This window comes from Sebastes umbrosus, chromosome 12, assembly GCF_015220745.1.
Source record: "Sebastes umbrosus isolate fSebUmb1 chromosome 12, fSebUmb1.pri, whole genome shotgun sequence".
In the NCBI taxonomy this organism is placed as follows: domain Eukaryota; kingdom Metazoa; phylum Chordata; class Actinopteri; order Perciformes; family Sebastidae; genus Sebastes; species Sebastes umbrosus.
The window spans coordinates 26,372,692-26,396,597 of NC_051280.1; the positions used below are offsets into that span (position 1 = coordinate 26,372,692).

A 23,906-nucleotide genomic window follows, 5' to 3' on the forward strand; every position below is an offset into this window, starting at 1 on the left:
CGTTGTCTTCTCGTTACCGACCGGGTGCCGGTGTCTCCTCTGCTCTCTCCGGCTGCGGGCGGAGAGAGCAGGGAGACACGCTGCAGAGCCCCGCTGCATCAGCCTGCACTTAGGCAGGAAAAGCCAACACTAGGACCAGATCTAAATCATGTTCATGGAGAAACCTTCGTCTGGTCAGCTAACATTACTGCCAAGCAGCTGAAATATAGAGTGATATTGTGCTTTTAGCTGACGTGTGTCGCCTCACTGTTTTGAGCGACGCTCGTTCAGGTATATTTAGAGCGAGCAAGCGCGAGCCCGACGCTGACTTTCGTTGATTTCACGGCCACAGGTGTCGCTGTTAAGAAGCATTTCTGAAAGTTACAAATAGTCCCTTTAAGCCTGCTTTATAATAAAAAAAAACATGAAAATCTCACTTTTTTTTAATATGGGAGCTTTCACTTATACATTTGAAGTCAATGCTTAACCCCTTACCCATCTCTCGAGAGTTTCCCCCAGTAAGCTGGTTCCCTTCTTCTACACCACCATTAGAAGGTGTTGTCATGACTCCTCCAGGCCGGTAGGTGGAGCTGCAGCGGAGTGAGCGGTCGGATGTTGACAGTTGCCCGGCCTCCTCCTCCTCCTCCTCGTCCTCCTCCTCCAGACGCTGCTGCTGTCACGTTTCCAGAAGTCTCCACATTTCACCAGAACTTTCCTGCCACCTTAGAAACAGTAGCAAAGCCCATGGCAACCGAACGGCAAGTACACCATACTAATCCTCTGTTATTCACTGTTCATTAACGCGTCTCTCCTTACAGCTGGTTAACTGATGCTCTCTGTCTTCAGCAGCTTCTCCGAAAGCTTCATAGACGAGGATCCACAGAAAGCTCTGCAGGTAAACACTAGCTCTAGTTAGCTAACTACAGACAAATACAACAAATCAGCTGGCTCTTTCTCATCACATTAACTTCCTCTGACTATCATTAACTAGATGTTTTATAAAGAACATTGAGAGTTAATGTTTCTGATTGTGACACTAACTAGCCACGTTAGCTAACGTTTCCTGTTAGCATCACATTACAAGAAGAGCAGTTAGCTATAACTTTATGTAACAATACCACTTATACGTTAGCAGGACATTTATTTAATTATGCTTATTTATTCAGACTTATTAAACCACTATTACTAATGCAACATTTCTTAGTCACAAGGCAACGTTAGCTAACAGTGATCAGCTTCTTTTTTAGCTGTGTCAGGCTATCAGCATGATGAGCATTAAGCATACACTGTAGTCTTCAATAGATTCAACTAGAAGTCAGTCACAACTTCTGCTTACTAGTTGTATTGACTTCATATTTAACTAGGAAGTCACATTGAGATTAAAACCTCTTTTACAAGTGAGACCTAGCCAAGACAGGGTCAAATAGCAGCATCCAACACATACAATTTGCACCTTTTCTTACACTTTATATTGTCCTCTTTTGGTTTATGTGTAGTAATTTATTGTTTTGATACCACTGGTTACGGGTTTTAGTTTTCTCATTATTTGGTCTTTATGTTTTGTTCTTTTATTGTTGTTTTTATTTTGTCTGTATTTCATTGTATCTGTGCAAGCACTTTGAAACTATGTTTAGAAAGGTGCTATACAAATAAAGATGATTATTATTATTATTATTATTATTATTATTATTATAAAAAGACAACATTGAATCACGACAGCAACAATAGGTACGACAAAATACATTACATCATTAAACAGTACATTAACAGTGCTGCATGTTGGTCATGTGTTTGTTATTTAATTGAAACAACTGCAGCTTGCAGTGACCACTTCCTTAACTTCATTATAAGGACTTGTTAACATTTAAACACTTTTCCGTCCAGTTATTCCTCAGTTCATTATGTGAATAATGGAGACTGCTCTATGATATTTCATTAAAGGTCCCATATTATAAAAAAAAGTGAGATTTTCATGTTTTTTTTTAAATATAAAGCAGGTTTAAGTCCTATATAAATACTGTGAAAGTATCGAAACACTCAATCCACAGGGAAACACACACAGCCCGTATTCAGAAACTCTGCGTTTGAAACAAGCTGTTAGGATTTCTGTCCATTTGTGATGTCACGAATATACAATATTTAGACCCTTTACACAGTTTTAAACATAAACATTCTAAATGTGTCCCAGTTTATTTCCTGGTTGCAGTGTATGTGAATGTCATCAGCGGACAGGAAGTACACATGTACCCAAGCTGTTGCCTAGCAACGCAATTCTGTTGCAATTTCGTCAAAATGCGCTAAAACAGAGCGTTTAAGACAGAGGGTAAATATACAGGCATATTCAGATCGACAGTATGAGAAAAATAACGGGTTTTTTTAACATTACAGCATGTAAATATGTTCTAGTAGAAACACAAAATACAAGTATGAACCTGAAAATGAGCACGATATGGGACCTTTAATGCTCAGCACTTTCACTATTATTTGCCAAAGAGATCCCAGAATAATGCATTTACTATTAAACATGGTCGGTGGTGATGATGTAGCAGACAGAGGAAACAAACATGTCAGCAGTGTCAGCTTTTTTTTTTGTGTTACTTTTCCATCATCATCACAACTGAATCAAACCAGTAGTGTAAGCTGTCCACTTTAACTCTGTCTTCTATTCTTGTAGGAGCTTAATGAGGCCTTGCAAGGAGACTCTGACAACGCTGAGTGGTTGTGCCAGCGTGCCTATGCCCACATACTTCTCAAAAACTACAGCTGTAAGTCTGCAGACCACATGCATTGACAGACATGTTAGTTATAACTAGGGCTGACCCGAATGCTTGGAAGCTTCGACCGTTGCCATGGTATACGACCTCCAAATCACTATTCGAATGCTTTGTTGTTGTTTTTTTTATACAAGTTTGTTATAATAAAGTATGTATAAATCCCCAAATAACCCATGAAATTAGGAATAATCCCGCAACATTATTCATATTCAACATTATTATATTATTATTAGTTATTCTCAGACGGATATCGGTGTATGTATAGTAGTGCGGCCGGCAGTTTATTTTTTTTTGTTGTGATTTATTCCAATTTGGTCCAGGAAACAAAGTTAACTTATAAAGTATAACTTCATTATAAAAAAAAAATAACTGAGCTGTTATAAACATATACATTCAGCATTTCATTACACTGTCAAATTCAGTCATACGCATTTATGAAAAAAACCTTTAGTATAGCCTTCTTTCACATGAAAAAGATTCTTTTAAAAAAAAAATTGAATAACCAATACAACATTTAGCCTGCGCGAAATTGATGCGACACAACAGATAAAAACATCAGCCACTGCCATCGGCGAATGTCATCTTATCAACCACTAGGTCAATGGCAGTTAACAAGACGAATTTCGGCCGATAAATAAGTGCATCGGCAAGATGCATGATTGCACTTGTTTGCAGGAAATATAAATGTCTTCAAATTCTATGCTGCCCACAATATATGAGTATAGTTTGTCCCTCAAACACTGGAGTAGCCGTTGTGATCCAGACTGCAGAAAAGAACATTTCCTCTGAGATCCTTGAATTAATAATCTGGTACCAGTCAGCAATCACTAGAGGAAATCGGGGTGGCATGAATATTAATTTTCTAAGTGATACAGGCTGGATGAATGTAGGGCTGCAACCAATGATTATTTATTTATTATTTTCATTGTTGTTTAATCTGTTGATTATTTTCTCGATTAATTGATTAGTTGTTTGGTCTCTAAAATGTCAGAAAATGATGAAAAATGTTGATCAGTGTTTCCCAAAGCCCACGATGACGTCCTCAAATGTCTTGTTTTGTCCACAACTCAAAGATACAGTATTCAGTTTACTATCATAGAGGAGTAAAGAAACCATAAAATATTCATATTTATGATGCTGAAATCAGAGAATTTTGACTTTTTGTCTGATAAACATAGTGTCATTTTCCCTCCCCAGGTGCTGTTGATGATGCCAAAAAAGCACAGCAGCTAACACCCAGCCTTCCCCTTGCTTTCATGCGAACAGGGTATGTACTATAATATAAATACGATAAATAAAATGAGAGAAAATCACACTTATAGGTGTTTGGTGTATGTGCTGTAGATGGACCAAATGACTGTGTTGTTTTGCAGTATCTGTAATATAAAGTGGATTGGGTAACATCACAATCACATCAAAGTTAAACATATTATTCTTGTTGCATTAAAGTAACAGTTCAACTTTTCTCTCCAGCCAGCCATAAAGTTTATGTACTAGAATTGTTTTAGTTATTTAACTTCTTTAACAAGTTACATGATAAAACAGTTTGTGTAAGAAGAGGACACTTTAATTTTTCCATGACTGTCTGATCTGAGTATATGTGACATGTTTTTGTCTCCCAACTGCAGATTAGCAGAATACCACCTGAACCAGTACAAGTCAGCACATGCAGCTTTCACTCAGGGACACCAACTGGATGGTGAGTGCAGCCTATTTTTGCCTTGAGTACAAACTTCCCATCATCATCATCATCCTCCCACTCTCTACCAACCACTGAGAGCAGCAGTAGCTGCTGTCTGTTTCACTCTCCTCATTGAATACAAAGTGATAAACCTGTGTCCTTTAACTTTAGGGATAAAATACATTGCAGTATGAATTCTTAACATTCAGATTTTATTATTTCTTACACTATGGCCTGGAAAATACTCCTTTCTGATTGGCTGGCAGGTATCTTAAAAGTGTATTACAGGAGTGAGGTCAAGGGACCCTTTTGAAAATGGCAATGACAGTTTTTCTTCACCAAAATTTAGCGTAGATTTGGAGCGTTATTTAATCTCCTTCGAGCAGGTAGGTACCAATGGATTCATTAGGTTTTTCATATGATGCCAGTATCTTCACTCTAGCTTTAAAACTGAGCCAACTACAACCTCCGAAAGATCGATTGCGTTAATGCGTTAAAGAAATTAGTGGTGTTAAAACAAATTTGTGTTAACGCGTTAAGTATATTTTAATGCAAATACTTTTGTACTTTTACTTAAGTAAAATTTTGAATGCAGGACTTTTACTTGTAACAAAGTATTTCTACACACTGGTGTGTGTACATTAATACTTTTATTTAAGTAAAAGATCTGAGTACTTCTTCCACCACCGGTGGTATCTGGCCATGATCTAAGCGTGGTACTCTTCGGGTTACTCTTCGACTCCACCTCGTCCATTATATTTGTATATCAGGAGACTTTGTTGTGTATTATTATTTACATGTTTGATGCTGCAGTTGATGCTAGCAGTCGTCTTCTTCACTGCCTTTGTTGGTGCATTTTTGCATATCTTGGTGTGTTACCGCCATCTGTAGATCAGTGGAATAGTGCATGTGTGTGATGCATATATGTGATAGACGAAATGGGAAAAAATGTCTCCATAGCGCTACTAGAGCTTTTAAAAGTTTAAATAGAGAGGCAATGTATATTTATAGAGCCTAAACAATACATATTTATTTTGACCACACATCTGTATGGAATCAGTTAAGCAGGTAAAGCAAGAGGGTTTTTATTCTTCCTGTGCATTTAACTCCATACTGTATGACCACATGTTGTCGAGCCAGATTAACCTGAATGTTGACTATAGCCTACTACTGTGATATTTAAATTAGCCATGACTGAGTTCACACACATTGAGCTTCAGTTGGTCCTCTATACTGTATTAGGGCTGAAACTAACACTTTTCATTATCAGTTAATGAGCCGATTATTTTCTTAAGTAAGTGATTAATGGTTTGATCCAGAAATGGTAAAAAAACAGAAAAAGACTACAAGGAAAGAAGCTAATAGCAAATATCTTCTAGGATAGTTTCAGTTATTAAAATGATTGCTGATGATGTTTTTTTTCCTAGCTGGAGGTATTGCATCACATCCCTGAGCAGGGCTGAATAGGTTGATAGCTTTCTTTGTTTTCAGTTAAGTAATATCAGGCCACATGATGATGCTATAAAAGAGCTGTTGTGCATTTTGGGCTTTAAGTCCAGAAATAGCCATGATCGGGTTTGGCTCAAGGGATCCCTCCAAGATGTCTGATAAGGATGAAAAGATTTGAAACCAGTAACTACCGGTGTTGGTGCACGTCCAGATCACGCAGGCTAGTGAAGCCAGTGTCTGTCCACATTGTTCACAACTGTAGCCATTGTCAACCTGGACACTATTACCACCATTTTCAATATACATATCCGTTGTGAGCAGAACTTCATTAGTGTCTTTTACTGCAGCTACAGTGTCTCCAACTCTGTTCATTAAACTGATGGTCCCCCAAAACCACCCAAAACATGAACAACAACACATGGATTTTCTCTCCATTATATTTGCATACACTTAATTTTCTATTTATCAATGACCTAGAAATTTGCTCTATTTTTGTAACACTTACAGCAGCTTTCACCGTCATCAAGACTCAATTTTAATGGATACATTTTTATAGACGTAACAGAACAAGCTGTTATGTTTAAAAAAGACATGCTTTGTGTCTTTTTTTTTGGAGCGTTGACGCTATGCAGTAGGGCTCTATTCATAGACTGAATATAAGAAGTGGACGTAGTCACCGTGACGTTACCCATTGGTTGTGGACTGCTATTTTGAAGCCTTGAGTTTGACGTTTTGGTCGTCGCCATCTTGGTCTTTTGCAACCAGAAGTGACACGAGAGGGTGGGAAGAGAGTGGGAGAGGTAGGTGCCCAAAATGGGTCAAATAACTTCATGAACTGAAAACACTCTGTGAAAGGGTTAAAACACGAACAACTCCCAGACCGGACAACATCGTGGTAGCAACCTGTCAATCACAAGGAAGCCCACGCCCTGAAGCATACCCTTCTTTATGGTCTATTTTACTCTGAATAGGAGCATAATTTACTAAATGAACATCATGTTGTATTGAAGAAGACTTGAAACTAGCGATTGAGACCATAAACTCATGTTTACAATGTTTACTGAGGTAAATCAAGTGAGAAGTAGGCTCATTCTCTCATAGACTTCTATACAATCAGACTTCTTTTTGCAACCAGAGGAGTCGCCCCCTGCTGGCTGTTAGAAAGAATGCAAGTTTAATGCACTTCAGTGTTGACTTCACTTTTCAGACCTGGAGGTTGCCCACTGTCTCTATTGACAACTGGATAAGTGGTCAAAAGTAAATCAATGGAATGGTGGAAAAAAATCAAAGTCTAAAATTCATCAGCGCTGTCAGAAAAGCTGTGAATCTATTTTTAAACAAGTTTTGAGTTGAACAAATTTTGCTTGTAAAATATGCATCTCTTTTGGGGCTGCTGATAAAACCACCGGTAATGTAATAAACACGTCTTCTGTAGTTTCTGCTTTGGAAACAAATCTATTAAATTTATGACTTTAGCCTTCATCAGCACTTAGTCAAACCACTTTAGACTTCATTAACACCTCACTGATGCCCTCGTGTGTTTACACAAGATTCTCTAATTGAGCCTCTTTTTTTTGTATCAACATATAATACTTAACAGAGCAATAAAATGTCTTCTTTTTTGTGTTTTCCACAGTTTCTGACAAATCATTTGAGACCTGGATCAAGCGGTGTGAGGAGATGATGGGGGGTAAGCAGCTGAACTGAAACTTGTATAATGTCTGTATTTTTATTAAGGTTAGGCTGGTATTTAGAGCTGATGTCGGTCTTTAATTTTAGGTTTATTAGCATAATAAACAATCTTTATTTAATTGTTTTGATTAATTTCAAATGTTCAAAGGTATTAAATATTGGTACACAATATTGCCTATGGCGGTTTTGGATTAAAAAATTGTTTCAGACTTCCAAATCCATTACCGGTTGCGCTCTCACTTCTATTTACTCCCTGCTATCAAACACGGAGCTAAATGGCACAGTCAGGGAGCTGATCAGCCCATCTGATCAAACAAATGAGCTCGCACACATCCATGAATCCACAGCGCGAGTGTTTAGGCGGAGCCGCTCGGCCCAATAAAAGATGCATGCCATGTCTGGGGCGGTGTGTTTCTGTTTGCCGGTGATGCCTGGGCCCTCTGGATCATCTCGAGTAAACAAGAGCATGAGTTTTGACAAACACGCTTCACACCCGCATGCACACGTACTCCCGGGAGCGGTGTGATTCATCAGAGTTAACGTTACTGATGTTTGAAAGCCCCCGATGAGACCCAACTCCTTCGTAGGCTTGCTCACAGACGGCATGCGCACACACACACCGGCAAGTGCACACCGGGGTGTACATCACCCCCCCCCCACTCCTAAAACTTGAAAGTACCCTACTTGCGCTTGCTCACGCTCACACCAACAGTGTTTCTTCCGGTGACAGTGTGTTTACCACCAACCAACACACACACAACACCTGGTTATTCCATCACATGTGGCAGCCTGTTTGTTTAAATATACACAAACTCCGACACTCAGTCTTTTTCTCCAAACACCCCCCTCCTCTTCCTCCTCCTCCTCACCATTTCAAACGCGACCTCATTAAGACAACATTAACACGCCTCCCGTCATCTCTCTCTCTCTCTCTGTAATGAAGTCATTGAATAATGTATGATAGCATGCTGGTAAACGGTGATCAGGCCTGCTTGGGCTCACAGGGCTTTTTAATGGGCGTGGATGGACCAGTAAACAAACTGGTGGAGGATGAGAGAGTGTCTGTGTGGGCATATCCGTCTGCTATCTGTGGACAAATGTGTGTTAGGTTAAAAGTAGTGTTCTTATAGCTTTGCCATCATAGTTCAAAGGCTAGAGTTTGATTCAGGTAGCTTCAGGGGGTGTGTGTGTTAAATGTTTCCACCTGCCACTCACTCACCCAAATTCTTCTTCTCTCTTTCCAGAGCAGACACAGATCGTCGGTGACAACAGGGTGAGTTTCTCCGCACGGCCACCAGGGGGCATTGTTGCTCTCAGCATCAGCAGAGAGCATCAGGCTTGTATATGCTCCTGTTCAAAGAAGGGAGCCCTACTGAGCTTCTTTTGTTGTCATGTTTTCTCTAATTTTTGCCCTTTTTTTTGGTTCATCCCTCTGCCTCATCACCACATCCTCCTCTCTAATTGTCATTCCGTCTCCGACCCAGCCGACACCAGCCGTTCCACCTGTGAAGTAAGTGCATAAATGCAAATACGCCTTATCTAGGCATCTGTTTATTTTATTTATGAGACCAGCGTAATGATTAACCAAGCTTTGCGTCAAAGCAAAAACAAATGTACTGTACATAGACGAGACATGTTAATGATGAGCTGCTTTTTATTATTTGAAGTTCTTGGTGTCGTGAAGTTTATATATTCGCAGCAGCAGCAGTGGTGGAAACAGAAAAGGTCTTCAGACTTCTATCACATATCTATATTGATTTTAAACATAATATATCTCTTTTCCACTGAACCTGATTAATAATAAATTAAGGTTGATCGCCACCATGTCTCTTCAGTCTTCCCCACGTCCAACACAGTGGCCAGATATCCAGACATCTATACATATTTGATTGAATCACATTAGGCTCAGTGTTGTGTGTAAATAATCAACCTGTTAATAGACAACTGTTTGATCTACAGGCTGAGATTTAGTTGGAGACGACAGTCTGATGTTGCTATAACGTTAATGTATGACTGTATTACTGCAGCAGCCTCACACTCAAGCTAACGCTACCTAGCCATGCTAGTCACTGTCACCAGCATCATTTAGCAATTTACCACACTGACAGTGAATATTAACGTATCGTATATGCCTCAAATCTCAGTGTGAAAGCCTCGGTTAACCTACTACACAACAGCTTTTCATCATTCTCTCTCCTGTGACAGCGAGTTTCTTTCCCCCAAATGGGAGCGCAGCCTCGGCGATGAGGCGATGCTGGTCTGGTCTATAGTTTGGAGCCATAAAACCTCTCTATTATATCTTTTTTAGAACACAGCAGGGGAACAAATCGGATATTAGCGTTTTTGGATTTATCGTTGGTGCAACCAACTACACAGCAACTCTACGGCATAGTAGAGTAGAAGTTTGGAGACATGTTTCAACTTCTTCTCTTTACGCTGTTACCGTCTACGAGGGACACGGGATTGTTTTCCCCCAAAAGGGGGCGTGGTCATTGCGAGCCTACTCTGGATGACGTATTGCCGGTCTGATGTATAGATAACGTTTGTGCTTGATAATAAGCCTTTTCCCATTCATGCTCTGTAATATCTGTCTAAAGATCCTCTATCCACGCCTTTCTTTTATAATTTGAGGATTCTGTAGATCATTCATTTTCTGTATCATCGTGTCTTCAGACTTGTTAATCAGTGTTCTGTGTGTGCGTTTTCTTGCAGACATGACTGGTACCAAACAGAGTCTCAAGTCATTGTCACAGTCATGGCAAAGAATGTACCCAAGGATGGTGTGTGTGTCAACTTCATGGAAAGAGAGGTATAAACACACTTAAATGCAGTGTTGAAGTGAAGAGAGCCTGTGTTTTCTTTGTGTGTGTGTGTGTGTGTGTGGAACAGAGATGGGTTTGCTCTTGGGTGTTTCCTCAGGGGGGCCCATTAGATGGGTCCCATACACACATACACACTCGCACACACACACACTCCCCACGGACCCAACTATGCCTCCAGTGGTGCCTTGTTAACATTGCCCCCAAAGTACAGATCTAAGAACAATTTACCCTCCCCAGCTTCTCCAACCTCCTAATTGTCTGTAGATAGACGGCATAACTGATCTCGGATCAGCTGCGAAAACCCCCCCGGGGACGACCGTCTTTCTTTCTCTTTTTCCCTTTTTCCTTTGCTTCTTTCCGTCTCTCAGAGGGGTAACTGCAGGGCACCCCAGGGAACGGCTTTGTCTTTCCTAATAGAATAACAAACTGAGTTTACCCCATTTCAAAAGAAATAGTTCACTCGCTCCGAATCCCGCAGTCACTTGTTAAGCTCCCTCTGTCTGCGGTGCGAAGTACAGATAAGTTCATATATTTTTTACTAGGTCAGTATATACAAAAGAAATTAAAGATGAAAGGCTGTGGTTCCACTTCTTTTCCCTGGTGACAGAGCGCGCGGCAGCTGTATACCTACAGACAGCGCAGGAATTCAACTGGAAATGAATATTAAGGCTTTGATAGTTTTGTGGAATTGCCCAAAAGCTACTTTAGCTAACTTTCGAAGCTTTTATCCCCGATGAACTACTTCTTACATACATTTAGTCCCAAATCAGAAAGTCCACTTTCAGTGAACTGGTAGGTGTTGAATTGCAAATGATTACAAGTTGAAACACTGTTCCTCCGCAAAAAAAACAGATGAGATGATAACAGTCGAAGTTATTCCTCAAGTGGGCAGTTTTTAGTGCTTTCTTATGTGAAGGCAGCGTTTGCCAAGTGTGTAAGGAGGAGTGTGAGGATTTGGGCCACGGCCGAGTCCACGTCCCTCCAAACCAACAAGACACCCACCCAGTCCCAGTGAGTGACAGGCTGTTAGGAGCTGTCGGACCCCCTCCCCCCTCTCATCACTGGTCACTCTGTGGCTGAAGGGGACAGGGCGAGGATACTCCTGGCCGACAAACCAGCCACATCAGATGATTATCCTCACGGACAAGCTGACACCTTCACCCCCCCTCACTCCTTCTCTATCTCTTTGTTGTGTGTTTTCTAAAGACTGCACTTAAGTCAAATTAAAATATTGATGCTACAATTTCAACGTAGGGATCGTTAAATTGAATTGAGAAAAAAAAATGGCCTGTCTGAAAGGGTGATTTTACTTCATAGTCACGGCACTACTTTGAATAAGACTCGATAGAGCGGTGCAGGAATGAGTCCTAAAACCTGGAAATGAGTTCATATTTTAGCACTTCCGGTTCCTTCGTCTGGAAGTCAATGGGTTTTTTGAACGGGTTTTTAGTTAAATGCCTGAAATAAGATCTGTACTTAACAAACTTAAGAGATTTTAACGTTTTGTTCTACGACATAAAATATGTCAGTAAATGTCCCACTCTTGATTTTGAAGGTTTTACTGTGCGTGTCTTAAAAAAGGCGGTTGCTAACAAGGAGGGATGTGTATTTCAAGCAAAATACAAGGGCTGTCAAAGTTAACACAATAATAATGCGTTAACGCAAATTCGCCACTATTGATTCATTTGTGGAGATTAGCCAGAGATTAGCTGAACAAAACTTGTAAGTATCATAAACGTTTGTTTGGCCACAGAGCTTATTTTCTGCAATAATCCAAAACCCAATGGAAAAATCCCATTGACTTTTTGTCGAGGGAACCCAGGGCGATGCTAACTTCCTGTTTCACCTACAAAAATACGTCATCCTGGAGCACTCCGTTACATATTTGTATGTTTTCCTGGCTGCTTACTTAATAGCAGCCAATGAGGGGTAATGCCTAATGTCTGGTGTCTGTGGTCTCTGCAGCTCTCTGCCACGATAAAGCTGGCGTCAGGGGAGAACTACAACCTCAACCTCCACCTCATGCACCCCATCATCTCTCAGCAGAGCAACTTCAAGATCCTCACCACCAAGGTATCACCGTCACTTTTACTTAAGCTAGTCCAGTTAGTGTGTTGTTGTTGAAGCTTTCTAAATCAACAGGGAGTCCACTTTTTAGGAAGGAAATGTTGATTTTGACTTCAGCAGCTTTGCATATTTTATGTTTTTGACAGATTTAACAGACATTTTGCTGTGACCGATTACATGCTCATGAAGCAGAAACAAACTGTGTTTAATGGTCCATTGTGCACTAAAAGGCACACCAAAGCAGAAACATCTTATAGTGTACTGTTTAGCTGTCAAATGTTTAAAAAGTTTGCTCCGGCTGGTGGGCGGTGCTTGGTATTTCCTCAACTGATCTCAACATGGCTGCCGGGTCACAAACTTTTTCATTTTACAGCTAAACAATACAGTACAAGATGTTTCTGAAAACATTTGAGGCCAGAAATAGGCATTACAGTAACAGAATATTGATTCATATTTGATCAGCGCTGACTAGTTTCACCGTTTGATCCGAGTTTGTGAGTGATTGACAGCTGCTCAGAGACGTCAAGGCTCAAGCTAAACTCTGATTGGTTGTTTTCCTCCAGTCTGTGAAATCTTGTTGATGCCATTAGCAGCACTTTTCAGATTACCTGTCTCATGCATTACTGTCAGGATATAGTGACCGTTTTATAAAAATAACATATTTGCTCCAGCCTGCCTACGTCAGCTTTAATTAATAATGCACCAGGTTAGTTCCCTGAGAATCTCTTTATTATTCAATAATGGTATTGTAAATGAAATACCCCGAATCTAATCAATATTCAATTGAATCAGAATCAAACTGATTTTGGAAATGCGTGGCGATACCCAGCCCTAGAATGAGATGGTGGTTTTCTGATGTTTCTCTCCACATCGAGCCCAGCTATAGTGGAATATAAAACTGTTTACCACTTTTACAACTTTTTCCGAACTGAAAAACATAAACAAACAAGGAAGAAACAAAATTTTTAGGTCATGGAAGCACTCCCAACTAAGTTTTTTGAAAGATGAAAAGTTATCCGAATCAGTGAGAACACCGCATGTAGCCTCGCTGTCCCAGTAGTCACTCTCAGCAATAGAGAAGCAGACTACTATTAAACATGTCAGGAAACATTTTTTTTCATGCCCCTATAAGGAAAATATGATATAGTAATGTCACACACTGGAGAAATGCTGGCTGACTATGCTCCAAATCTCTGAACTGCAATCTTGCCAGAGAGTATCAAATTACACAATATTATCTCTGTTTATTCAGGCTGTTATTGTCCTAATAGATGATCAGTCATTATTTTTGCGTCTTTGTTAAAGAAGAAAGCAAAGAAGAAAACCATGCCGAGTTTAAGCAGCTCACTGAAATTGTGACTGATCATTACTCCACCCTGAGATTAACATCTTAAATCTCTTCAATGATTTAAAAGCAGTGTAAAGTAGGCTGTCACTACCTATAATGCCTTAATGCTGCTAAAGCTTACTGTAGCTGGAGTAGAAATGAGAAAATCCACTCTCGCCTGTATACAGTACGTCTCCCGTGGAGACGTCAGCGCAGCTCATCCGAACAGGAGATTCACACACACATGCACAAATCCTCACTCCTACACGCACATCTATTAGGGCCGTACTCGCTGAGAGTTCCTCAGCACTGTTAAAGGTGATTATGGGCCTAATGAGTAGGAAGGGCACTTTTTACTATAGGCTAATTAGTGTGTATTATAGAGGATGTGGGCTAATGAGTGTGCTGGCGGAGTGTGTGCTGATTCAGGGTTTAGGCCATTGTCAGGTTTTAGCCTGAGGATCAAGAGGCAGGTTTTTGTGCGAGTTGTTTTGATTGTTTTTTTAATCGTTAAGGAGGAGGAATTCATCTTTTAGGCCATTGATCATTCCGGTCTTGCCAATACTGTACAACACACTGTAAAGCTCTGCTTTCTTCTTTGGGATCCTGTAGTCTACAGCTTCCAAAGCATCTTTAGTTGTATCCTATTATAAGTAACTCAACAAAAACTCTTTAGATTGTAATGTTTAGTTAGTAAAAGGATAATGAACCAGTTAAATACTTGTTGTCGCCTCACATAGGTGTTCCACTCATAACTAGGGATGCACCGATTTATCGACTGAACATCGGTATCGGCCAATATCCGCCTTCGTATTAATGTCACATACAGTAACTTAGATGGTGGTCAGCATGCTCCCACCGGCACGGAAGCTAAGCAATGTACTGCTGTGCGGACGTCACGTAAGTTCAGATCAGAAAGTCACACAATAACACAAACGCACTAACCGATCGATGCAGCGGCAGACCAGCAACTCCCGTATTCTGCGAGGTAAAATTACTGTTTTTGTGAATGTAGTCTGGTAGCTTTAAAGACAGCGATATATTGGCTTCAGTTACCAGTCGGAAAGGGCAGTCTGGTGGCTACGTAAAGTGGTGTAAATATTCTAAATCTAGCGTACACTTAAACTGATATTGTTTTTTTTAGGTGGCTAAAATGTGTTTTTCTGCTGCTTCCATCGTCAGCTGCTTCACCTCGCCATCAGACAGACCCCTTCCTGCTTTTTCGCTGCAGAATATTCGCGTTCTGAGTGAAAGTATTTATGACAAAAACAACAGTTCGAAAAAATATATTGACGAGCAAATTAATCTCAAGAAAAAAACGCCCCCGGTGTGTAACGGCCTTAAGGTCAGATTTACTAAGAAAAGGCAAATGTGAGCTACATCTACTTATATTTAACTTTACCAAGGCAGCATCTCATTACACATTCAGTTCCTGGCCTGATCCTGGGACTTCCCTCCAGATGCAGTTCAGCTGTGGGATTTCTATACACCCAGTCAATGTCAAATGTCTCTTATGTTTTAAGATGTTTTCATGTTGTTTTTGTGATGTTTTTTTATGTAAAGCAACAGACTGTAGCATTGTGCCCAAGACAAATGTCCCCTCGGGCACAATAAAGTTAACTGTACTCTACTACTCTAGCCTAGAAAATAAATGATAATGGAGTGATCTTGACTCCACAAAGTTTACTTCTACCAAAGTTGAATCCCGCGTGAGAAAAGAAAAGCTTATTACTCATAAAATTATAATATAGCAATCTGTAGTAGTAGTTATGTTCGGAGACAGACGACCTTTATGGCAAATGAAAAAGAGATGCAACGAGACGCACAAAAGATACACAAGCCACCTACACGAGTGGAGCGGAGTGAAGATGATATTGATACAGCTGATGTTTCTCTAGAATACCAAGGTATATGCAGTCAAATGTGTTATATAAATGGATTATGATGCATTATATAAATGTCATTTCAAAAGACAGAACAGCACAGCCTGTAATGGGCGGTGCACTGTGGTGATTTTAAACAGCCCCAAAAGCCTCAGTGAAACAGCTTTTTGACTGTGAAAACTATAATACGATATGATGGATATTGTTGAACAATGTAACAGTATGTCACATTCAAACCTGCAAGAACTGATTTCTTTGGCCTCTTGGCAACATTGACAGTGTAAGTCCAATTTTCAATCCCTTTTAGCTCTGTTTTTGGTCTCTACCACCTCCTACTCCAGCTACAGTGAGCTGATATCTGGTTCTTTAGCTGCTAAATGCTCCACTTTGTTCACCAGCTAGTGGCGAGCTGTGTTGTTTGGTGCTCAGCAGGTAGTGTACAGTGGAGCTTTTTCAGAGCTTTTTCTCTGAAAACACCTGCCTGCTACGGCGGAAAACGACACTGAGAGTGGTGAAAGTGAACCAAAACAGTAAAGTTGCAGCCCTACAGCTAAACAATGAGCCGATACTCGAATACATTCTTATTATAAAAACATCGATTACAGCTGCTACCTAAAGGGGCGGCCCATTATTTTTTGTTTGTCATATCTTTCTGTAGCTTCCCAGTGGTGTTCCTTTGACCTGGTTTCTGCATGATGACGCTGCTACATGTTTAGTTTATATACATCCTTATAGTCGGTGTATTAATGTCACATACAGTAACTTAGATGGCGGTCGGCATGCTCCCAGTTTGGAGAAGCAGATAGGAGTACCGGCACGGAAGCTAAGCAATGTACTGGTGTGCGGACGCCACGTTAGTTCAGATCTGAAAGGTCACACAATAACACAAACAAACCAACCGATCAATGCAGCGGTAGATCAGCAACTCCCGTATTCTGTGAGGTAAAATGATTTGTGAATGTAGTCTATTCTGGTAGCTTTAAAGACGACATAATGGCTTCAGTTCCCAGTCTGAATTGCTGTCTGGTGGCCACGTAAAGTTAAGTGTAAACTTGTTATCAATAGACATTCTTTGCCGAAACTGGGGTATTAGCACTAATACAATTCTAACAATACCCAGCCCTATATGTGTTTCTAATAGATCGATATTTGTGCCACATCCATGAACAAGTATAAACAGAAAACAAGGTGTTTACATCAAGTTTACATCCCCAAACAAAAAGCCAAGCCACAGAGCCTCTGAAAGCAATCATGATATTTATTCTAGTTTATGTTGAAGCAAGGCCACGGGGGAACGAAAGGCCAGTGCACGATCACAGGTGCTGAAAATATACACTGCATGGTGCCACGGTAGCAAAAAATTTGATTAGTAGCGTTGCATAACCTGACATCTATATTGTGTGCATTCTATCCAGCGGCTACACTGTGCCGAGCGGAGACTGACCTGCACAGAAACTGCCCCCTCTCCCAAAAAAAAAAACCTCTCACTCACTTTCTCACTTTTCCATGGCAACAGCAGACACTGCATACCAGAGGTGCACGTGGGTTGCAGCTTAAACAAGGGCTCAGTCTTAGAGAGACCACGGCTGAAGATGGTCCTACACTCTCTCTCGTCTCTCTCTCTCTACTGTCCCTGTTTTGTTTTTTCCTCATTAATCGTCTTTGTCTTTGTTTTGTGTATCTCTCCGTGGCCTCTCACAGACACACACACACCTTCTGTCTGTCTTTCTCTCTGTCTTGCGCACATACAAACACACACTTCTACCTCTCTAGGATAACGAGAGAGAGTGTTCAATCCCTCCTCCTCTCCCACAAAGCCCCGACTGTTCCCTGGTCCACTGGGCTCCTCCGGCACACATGGCCCCTACACACACACACACACACACACACACACACACACACATAACCGAGCTCATAAGCCCTCATTGGTAATTGCAGCATTCAAATGTTCAAGACGGCATAACGGAACCTAAGTCTTGTAAAAGTCTACAGGTGAAATGTGTGCGCACACGTGCGCGGCAATGTGAGAGACCCCGACAAACTGAGCAGCCTTCTCGATGCGTGTCTCATTTAAATATTTTGGAGCTGTTTCATTTTTCTGAAGCCAAGGAGCCACTGGGGGGAAAAAACATTCAAATGAACAACGGCATCAGCAAATCAAGTTTCTCCAGATTGGCATGCATCCCTAATGAGCGTTTGGGAAAAAAAAAAATGCATTGCCCTCGGAGCTGTTGATTCCCAACCAATGTCGGCCTGTCTGTCTCTGTAATGGGCTGCCCTGCGCTCTTCGCTCCACAATGTTTACGCTTCATCTCCTCGCTGTCTTTAAAGACAACTTAGCAGGGGGAGGCTAAGCCGGGCGCAAGCTCGCGAGCACGCACGCACACAAATACAGAGGCTGAACAGTAATCTTTCAACACACTTGTGCCATTTACACAAAATATTTGCAGTGTGTGTGTGTGCGCGAGTGTCGTCTGTAGCACATTATCGTCAGTGCGACCTCCTCCTGTCCTCCACCACGACAGACATTCCAACCGCAGGGGTCACCGCGACAACGGGGAGCCAATTACACACCAGTGTGTTTGATCAGAACAGACGGCTGACGCACACACACTCGGGCGCGTGCGCGCGAAACACACTCAATTTCGAATCCACTCTCGCCCCGTTCATTCACTTCCAAACTCATCTCTTTTTTGGCAAATAGCTAAAGTGGCATCTCCGCTCTTTAATTTCCACGCCTGTCAACGTCTAAGAATGTTTATATTTATTTCATTTATGCGTCTTTCTTGCCGAGTTTGTTTGGAAATCCGCGGGGATCTGGAGAAAGAGGAGTGGAAGATGCTGGGCGAGGAGTCGTGGCAGGGAGGAAGGGGGGGTTACAAACACATGTGACAAACGACACGGGACCCCAGTGCCCTTCTGTAAATAGCGTGTGTGTGTGTGTGTCCATGTGTGTCTGTGTGTGTGTGTAGTAGTGCAGTATTGTATGGTCCAGCCCCTGGGGTCCTGTGGGTGGTGGCCCCCCGTATGTGGCTCTGCTGTCACATCCCTTTACGAGCCATCTTTTCGCCTGTCACGCACACAGAAGCGCACACAGAGAGACACACACACACGGCGCCGGGCCTGCCATGTCCCTTAAAAGCCAGGAAACACAGATGTGGCAGCAGATTAATGTTGTATGGCCCAGGAGCACGCAGAGAAGCACACCCACTGTGACACACACAGAGCTGAAGCTTGAGTCCTGCTGCACTTCACACTACAGAAGCACTGAAGACAATTAATGGCACCTGCAACACAGTGACGGTAATTTTAAGTGGATAACATTTAATTCACTTGGTCTACAGTCTGTGGTCCTTCTCGGTTCTAAAGCTTTGTCTGTGTGATCATTAACAAATCAATTTAAAACAGTCAGACAAGCTGAAAACTTTACCGATAGATAGCTTGACTAAGATTATTTTAGAGTTAAAGGGATAGTTTGGGTGTTTTGAAGTGGGGTCGTATGAGGTATTTATCCATAGTCAGTGTATTACCTACAGGAGATGACGGTCAATCGCCCCCACCGCACGGAATCAAAGCAATGTACTGCTGTGGACACGGCCGGCAGCAAAACGTATTGTAACCACCTAAAAGAAAGGCCCACTTAAAAATATCAATTTCAGTTTAAGTGTACGCTTTGTGTAGAATATTTTCGCCAGTTTCCCTTGCCGTGAGAGAGCTATACAGTCTGTGTTTCTGACGGGGAACCTAAGCCGTTATCTATGCTCTTGCCAAAGCAACCAAACTCAAAAAAACAAACTGTAATTTTACCTCGAAGAACACGGGAGTTTCTGGTCTACTGCTTCCTCGATTGCAGCAGTAGACCGGCAACCCCCGTGTTCTACAAGGTAAAATTTCAGTTTGTTTTTTTGAGTTTGGTTGCTTTGGCAGATGGCTAAAATACGTTTTGCTGCCGGCTCTGTCAACGGCAGTATATTGCTTTGCTTCTGTGTGGTTACTCCTGTCTGCTTCTCCAAACTGGGGGCGTGTCGACCGTCATCTACTGTAGGTAATACACTGACTATGGATAAGTACCTCACACAACCCCACTTCAAAACACCCAAACTATCCCTTTAATATCAGACTGTGTAACTGTTCATCCACAGGGTAAACAACAAATGTAAAAGCATAATGAAAAAGCCATAAGATCTAAAGAAATCCAACCTCACATAATCAGTATTACATACAAAGGCCGTATTAGTTTGAACGCCAATTAGCCGCGTTTGTCAGCCATTAGAGCAGGTTGGCAAATGAGCACTTTGATACGTACTAGAGTCTTGAAAGCACCGGGAGACCCCTAACAGAGCTCAAAGGAACACCTGTGCCCAGATTGCAGGTGCATCTGTCAAAGAAACAAAAAAATATTTAATATGCCAAGAGGAGCTGTCTCAACAATCGATTGAAATCAGTTCATCAAACACAAACGGTCACAACTGATGAACAGGGTTTAATAAATCAACATAGAAACACACTGATGTGTCCTGGATGATTTAACAATTCTATTGAGAAGCTGAAACCAGAGAATGTTTGGCATTTTTTGCTTGGAAAAGTAATAATCGATTATCAAAATAGTTGCAGATTAACTTTCTGTTGATCAACTAATTAATCTTTAATCGTTGGTGCTCTATACCTCACTGCTGCAAAGCATGTTGTCACCACCATAGACTGTATATAAGAAGTGGACGTAGTCACCGTCACGTCACCCATTGGTTTGCAGACTACAGTTTTGATGCCTTGAGTTTGGCATTTTGGCCATCGCCATCTTGTTTTTTTGCAACCAGAAGTGACCCGAATAAGACATTTTTAGACGACCAAAATATTACAATTAACTTTCGTAAACTGAAAACACACTGTCAAAGGGTTAAAGTTATAAGACGATAACGCGGACAACTCCCAACGCCGTGGTAGCGACCTGTCAATCACAAAGTAGTCACGCCCTAAAACATCCCCTGCTTTATGGTCTATTTGACTCTAAATGGGATCATAATTTACTAAATGAACATCATGCTGTATTGAAGAAGACTTGAAACTAGCGATTGAGACCATAAATTCATGTTTACAATGTTTACTGAGGTAATAAATCAAGTGAGAAGTAGGCTCATTTTCTCATAGACTTCTATACAATCAAACTTCTTTTTGCAACCAGAGGAGTCGCCCCCTGCTGGCTATTAGAAAGAATGCAGGTTTAAGGCACTTCCGCATTGGCTTCACTTTTCAGACCCGGAGGTAGCCCACTGGTCACTACAAGTTGGCAGGACAAGCCAGATTAGACTAGGATAAATTAATCTTTGAATTGCATTTTTGTTGCAACCAAACACAGCACCATATTTGGGGAATTAATCCGAAAGTGAGCGGAAAGCTGCTGAATGTCTTTATAAGCGTAAACTTTGCTTGCTGCTCGCCGTGAGCGGTCCGTACCGAAATGCACCTCGGACATTATAGTTAACTTTGCTCCATTTATGCACACAAGCTTGTACCATTTTGATTTTTTTTGTTAAGGAACCAGATATTTTGTAAAAAGGTAGCTCGTTTTTTGTATTAATGATTCAGCAAAGAGAGTTTCATGCAAATCCGAGCTTTTGAAGTGCTCCAACAGATGGTAACCTAACATCGTCAATGCATAAAATGAATTCAAGGAACGAGTGTTACCTCCAGAACCCTGGACGCCCAAAAATAACTTCTCCCACTTCAAAGCCCTGTAGGGGTTGACTAATATGATACACCTTCGTTGCAGTGATTTAGTCACGTCAAAAATAAAGTAATTTTCCCTTCAATCTTATTATTTACTCCCAGTACATACAGTGTGCTTACTGTAAGGGCTGGGTTATGCTCGAAAGAACTAGTTCCTACAACGCGTTGTCTGACCTCATCAGAAGGCCTCATTTGAAAGCGGGTTGAAATGAGGGGCAAGATGTGATGAATTATTTAAATATGGGTATAGCGACGCACATTTTCAGGCAGTCTCTCCTGGAAGGCATTCATAGTGTTGAGCTCTGCTTACTTTCTCACCTCTTCACACCTTGTTAAAGCAGCAGTAGGCAGAATATTTTTGGCATCATTGGGCAAAACTTCTATAATAACCTTTCAGCATATTGTAATTCAAATGTTCTGAGAGAAAACTAGACTTCTGCACCTCCTCATGGCTCTGATTTCAGGCTTTAAAAAATGACTCGCAAACAACGATCAAACTAGGCAGCGCTGATCAAATATGAATCAATATTCTGTTACTGTAATGGACATCTCTTGCATAAAATGTTTTCAGAAACATCTTGTAGTGTACTGTTTAGCTGTAAAATGAGAACGTTTGCTCCGGCTGGTGGGTGGTGCTTGGTATTTCCTCAACTGATCTCAACATGGCTGCAAACGTTTTTACATTTTACAGCTCAACAGTACACTACAAGATGTTTCTGAAAACATTTGAGGAGAGAAATAGGCATTACAGTAACAGAATATTGATTCATATTTGATCAGCGCTGCCTAGTTTGACCATTTGATTAGAGTTTGCGAGTGATTGACAGCTGCTCAGAGACGGCAGGCTCCAGCTCGGCTCTGATTGGTTGTTTTCCTCCGGTCTGTGAAACCTTACAGATGCCATTAGGAGCACCGGAGGACACAGAGGAACATGATTTTTTTTCAGATTACCTGTCTCATGCACTACTGTCAGGATATAGAGACCTTTTTATAAAAATAACTTTTTTTAGTCATGTTTGCTCCAGCTTGCCTACTTCAGCTTTAATCACAGCGTGAAGTGGGTGTGGATGTCAGGTTGTTGTTTCCAGGACAGCTAACAGAAATTGTCGGACACAGACCCCAGTTCTGATGTCGTAAGTTTGTTGGGGGGGAGGGGTGTCCGAATTTAGCTTAACTCCCAGAATCAGATCGTATGCACAAACTTGCAAAAAGTTAGGCGACACGTTCTTTTGAAGGATGAATATGAATTATTCGGGCGCTGACCTGTATTCTCAGCAGGCATCTTCTTTTTTTAGTGTCTCAGCCCTCTTCGCCGGCGAGCCTAAAAGTTAATTTCGGACACTGCACAGATGCCTCGCTGTGCACGAGGCCCTTTTGTGGGGCAGAAAGCGCTGACACATACCGAAGCGATCTATCAGTGTACCGCCGCTCGCGCTACAGCTCGTCCAGAGAAGGCAGCAGCGATCACGCTGTCTTATTCCCCTTCAATCTGCCCCCCCCCCCCCCTCGCTCGGTGCCAGTCAGCCTCCTCATCTCTAACCTCGTCTACCTCTTGGTTCGCTCTCTTCCTCTGGCACCCTCATAAATGAATCATCACATCGCCCAGCAGAGCAGAAATGTTCCTTAATTGCACCGACATAACCAGCGCTGTCTTTCACGTGCACACATATCAAACGCACACGCCGCTAATGGGTGGTAGGGTGTGCGCGGGGCGCTGCAGCTCGCGTGTCTCGCTGGTATGTGCCCTGTCAATGCGGCTCAGCGTTAAAAAGCGTGCGTCCATGTCCTCTCTCTCTCGCTCTCCCCTCATTGTTTTCCTCCCTTCCCATGTCCTCCTGGTGTAATGATTTGGATCAGATGCTGCTGTGTGGAATTAGGATCTCTCCCTCCTCCTCTTCCTCCTCCTCTACCTCCCTCCCTCTCTCCCGCCCGCTCGCTGCGTCTCTCACACTGGCCCTCTGGCTGACAGGCATCTCGTTAGTGCAGTATGTCTGTCAGTGAGGTTCGAGATTGAGCTGTGCCCCCGCATATCCCTGATGTCTCTCTCTCTCTCACACACACACACACACACACACACACACAAACACACACACTCCCACTCGACGACGGCTCCGAACAGACAGCCTCTCTGGCCTCAATAATGATCTGATGTCCTGTACTTTTTTTTCTTTAAGATGTCACTCTAATGGGAGCGTTATTTTTGTCCCGCGCACCAAAAAGAAGATCATTTTGCTTAACATTGTTTTCTCCCTTGTTTCCCCCTCTTCTTCTTCTTCTTCGACCCCGTCCTCATCGCCCTCCTCTTCTGTCAGGTGGAGTTCAAGTTGAAGAAGACGGATGCCACCAGATGGGAGAAGCTGGAGGGGGAAGGACAGGAGTCCAACATCAAACACTTCGATCCGAGTCAGTCCTGCATTTACACTCTTCCCCCCTCAACTATCCTCCTGTCTGCGCTCTCATCTCTCTGTCTCACCCCTCGTCTTATTTCTCTCTCTCTCTCTCTCT

At 41.9% G+C, this 23,906-nt stretch overlaps 1 protein-coding gene across 3 annotated transcripts in view; it reads left to right on the top strand.

The window, feature by feature from the left end:
• Positions 1-556: 556 nt before the first annotated feature.
• Positions 557-23,906, top strand: part of sugt1 (SGT1 homolog, MIS12 kinetochore complex assembly cochaperone) — a 38,518-nt gene continuing 15,168 nt past the window's right edge. Inside the window, exons 1-11 of one of the 3 annotated variants that reach the window (XM_037786749.1) lie at positions 557-737; positions 826-874; positions 2,654-2,744; positions 3,951-4,020; positions 4,382-4,452; positions 7,520-7,573; positions 8,820-8,848; positions 9,060-9,085; positions 10,288-10,384; positions 12,363-12,470; positions 23,714-23,804. In XM_037786749.1, coding sequence (XP_037642677.1) covers positions 592-737; positions 826-874; positions 2,654-2,744; positions 3,951-4,020; positions 4,382-4,452; positions 7,520-7,573; positions 8,820-8,848; positions 9,060-9,085; positions 10,288-10,384; positions 12,363-12,470; positions 23,714-23,804 — 832 coding nt within the window. In that variant the 5' untranslated portion in view covers positions 557-591. The remainder of the gene's footprint in view (positions 738-825; positions 875-2,653; positions 2,745-3,950; positions 4,021-4,381; positions 4,453-7,519; positions 7,574-8,819; positions 8,849-9,059; positions 9,086-10,287; positions 10,385-12,362; positions 12,471-23,713; positions 23,805-23,906) is intronic. The other 2 variants (XM_037786748.1, XM_037786752.1) reach the window with 2 other exon arrangements.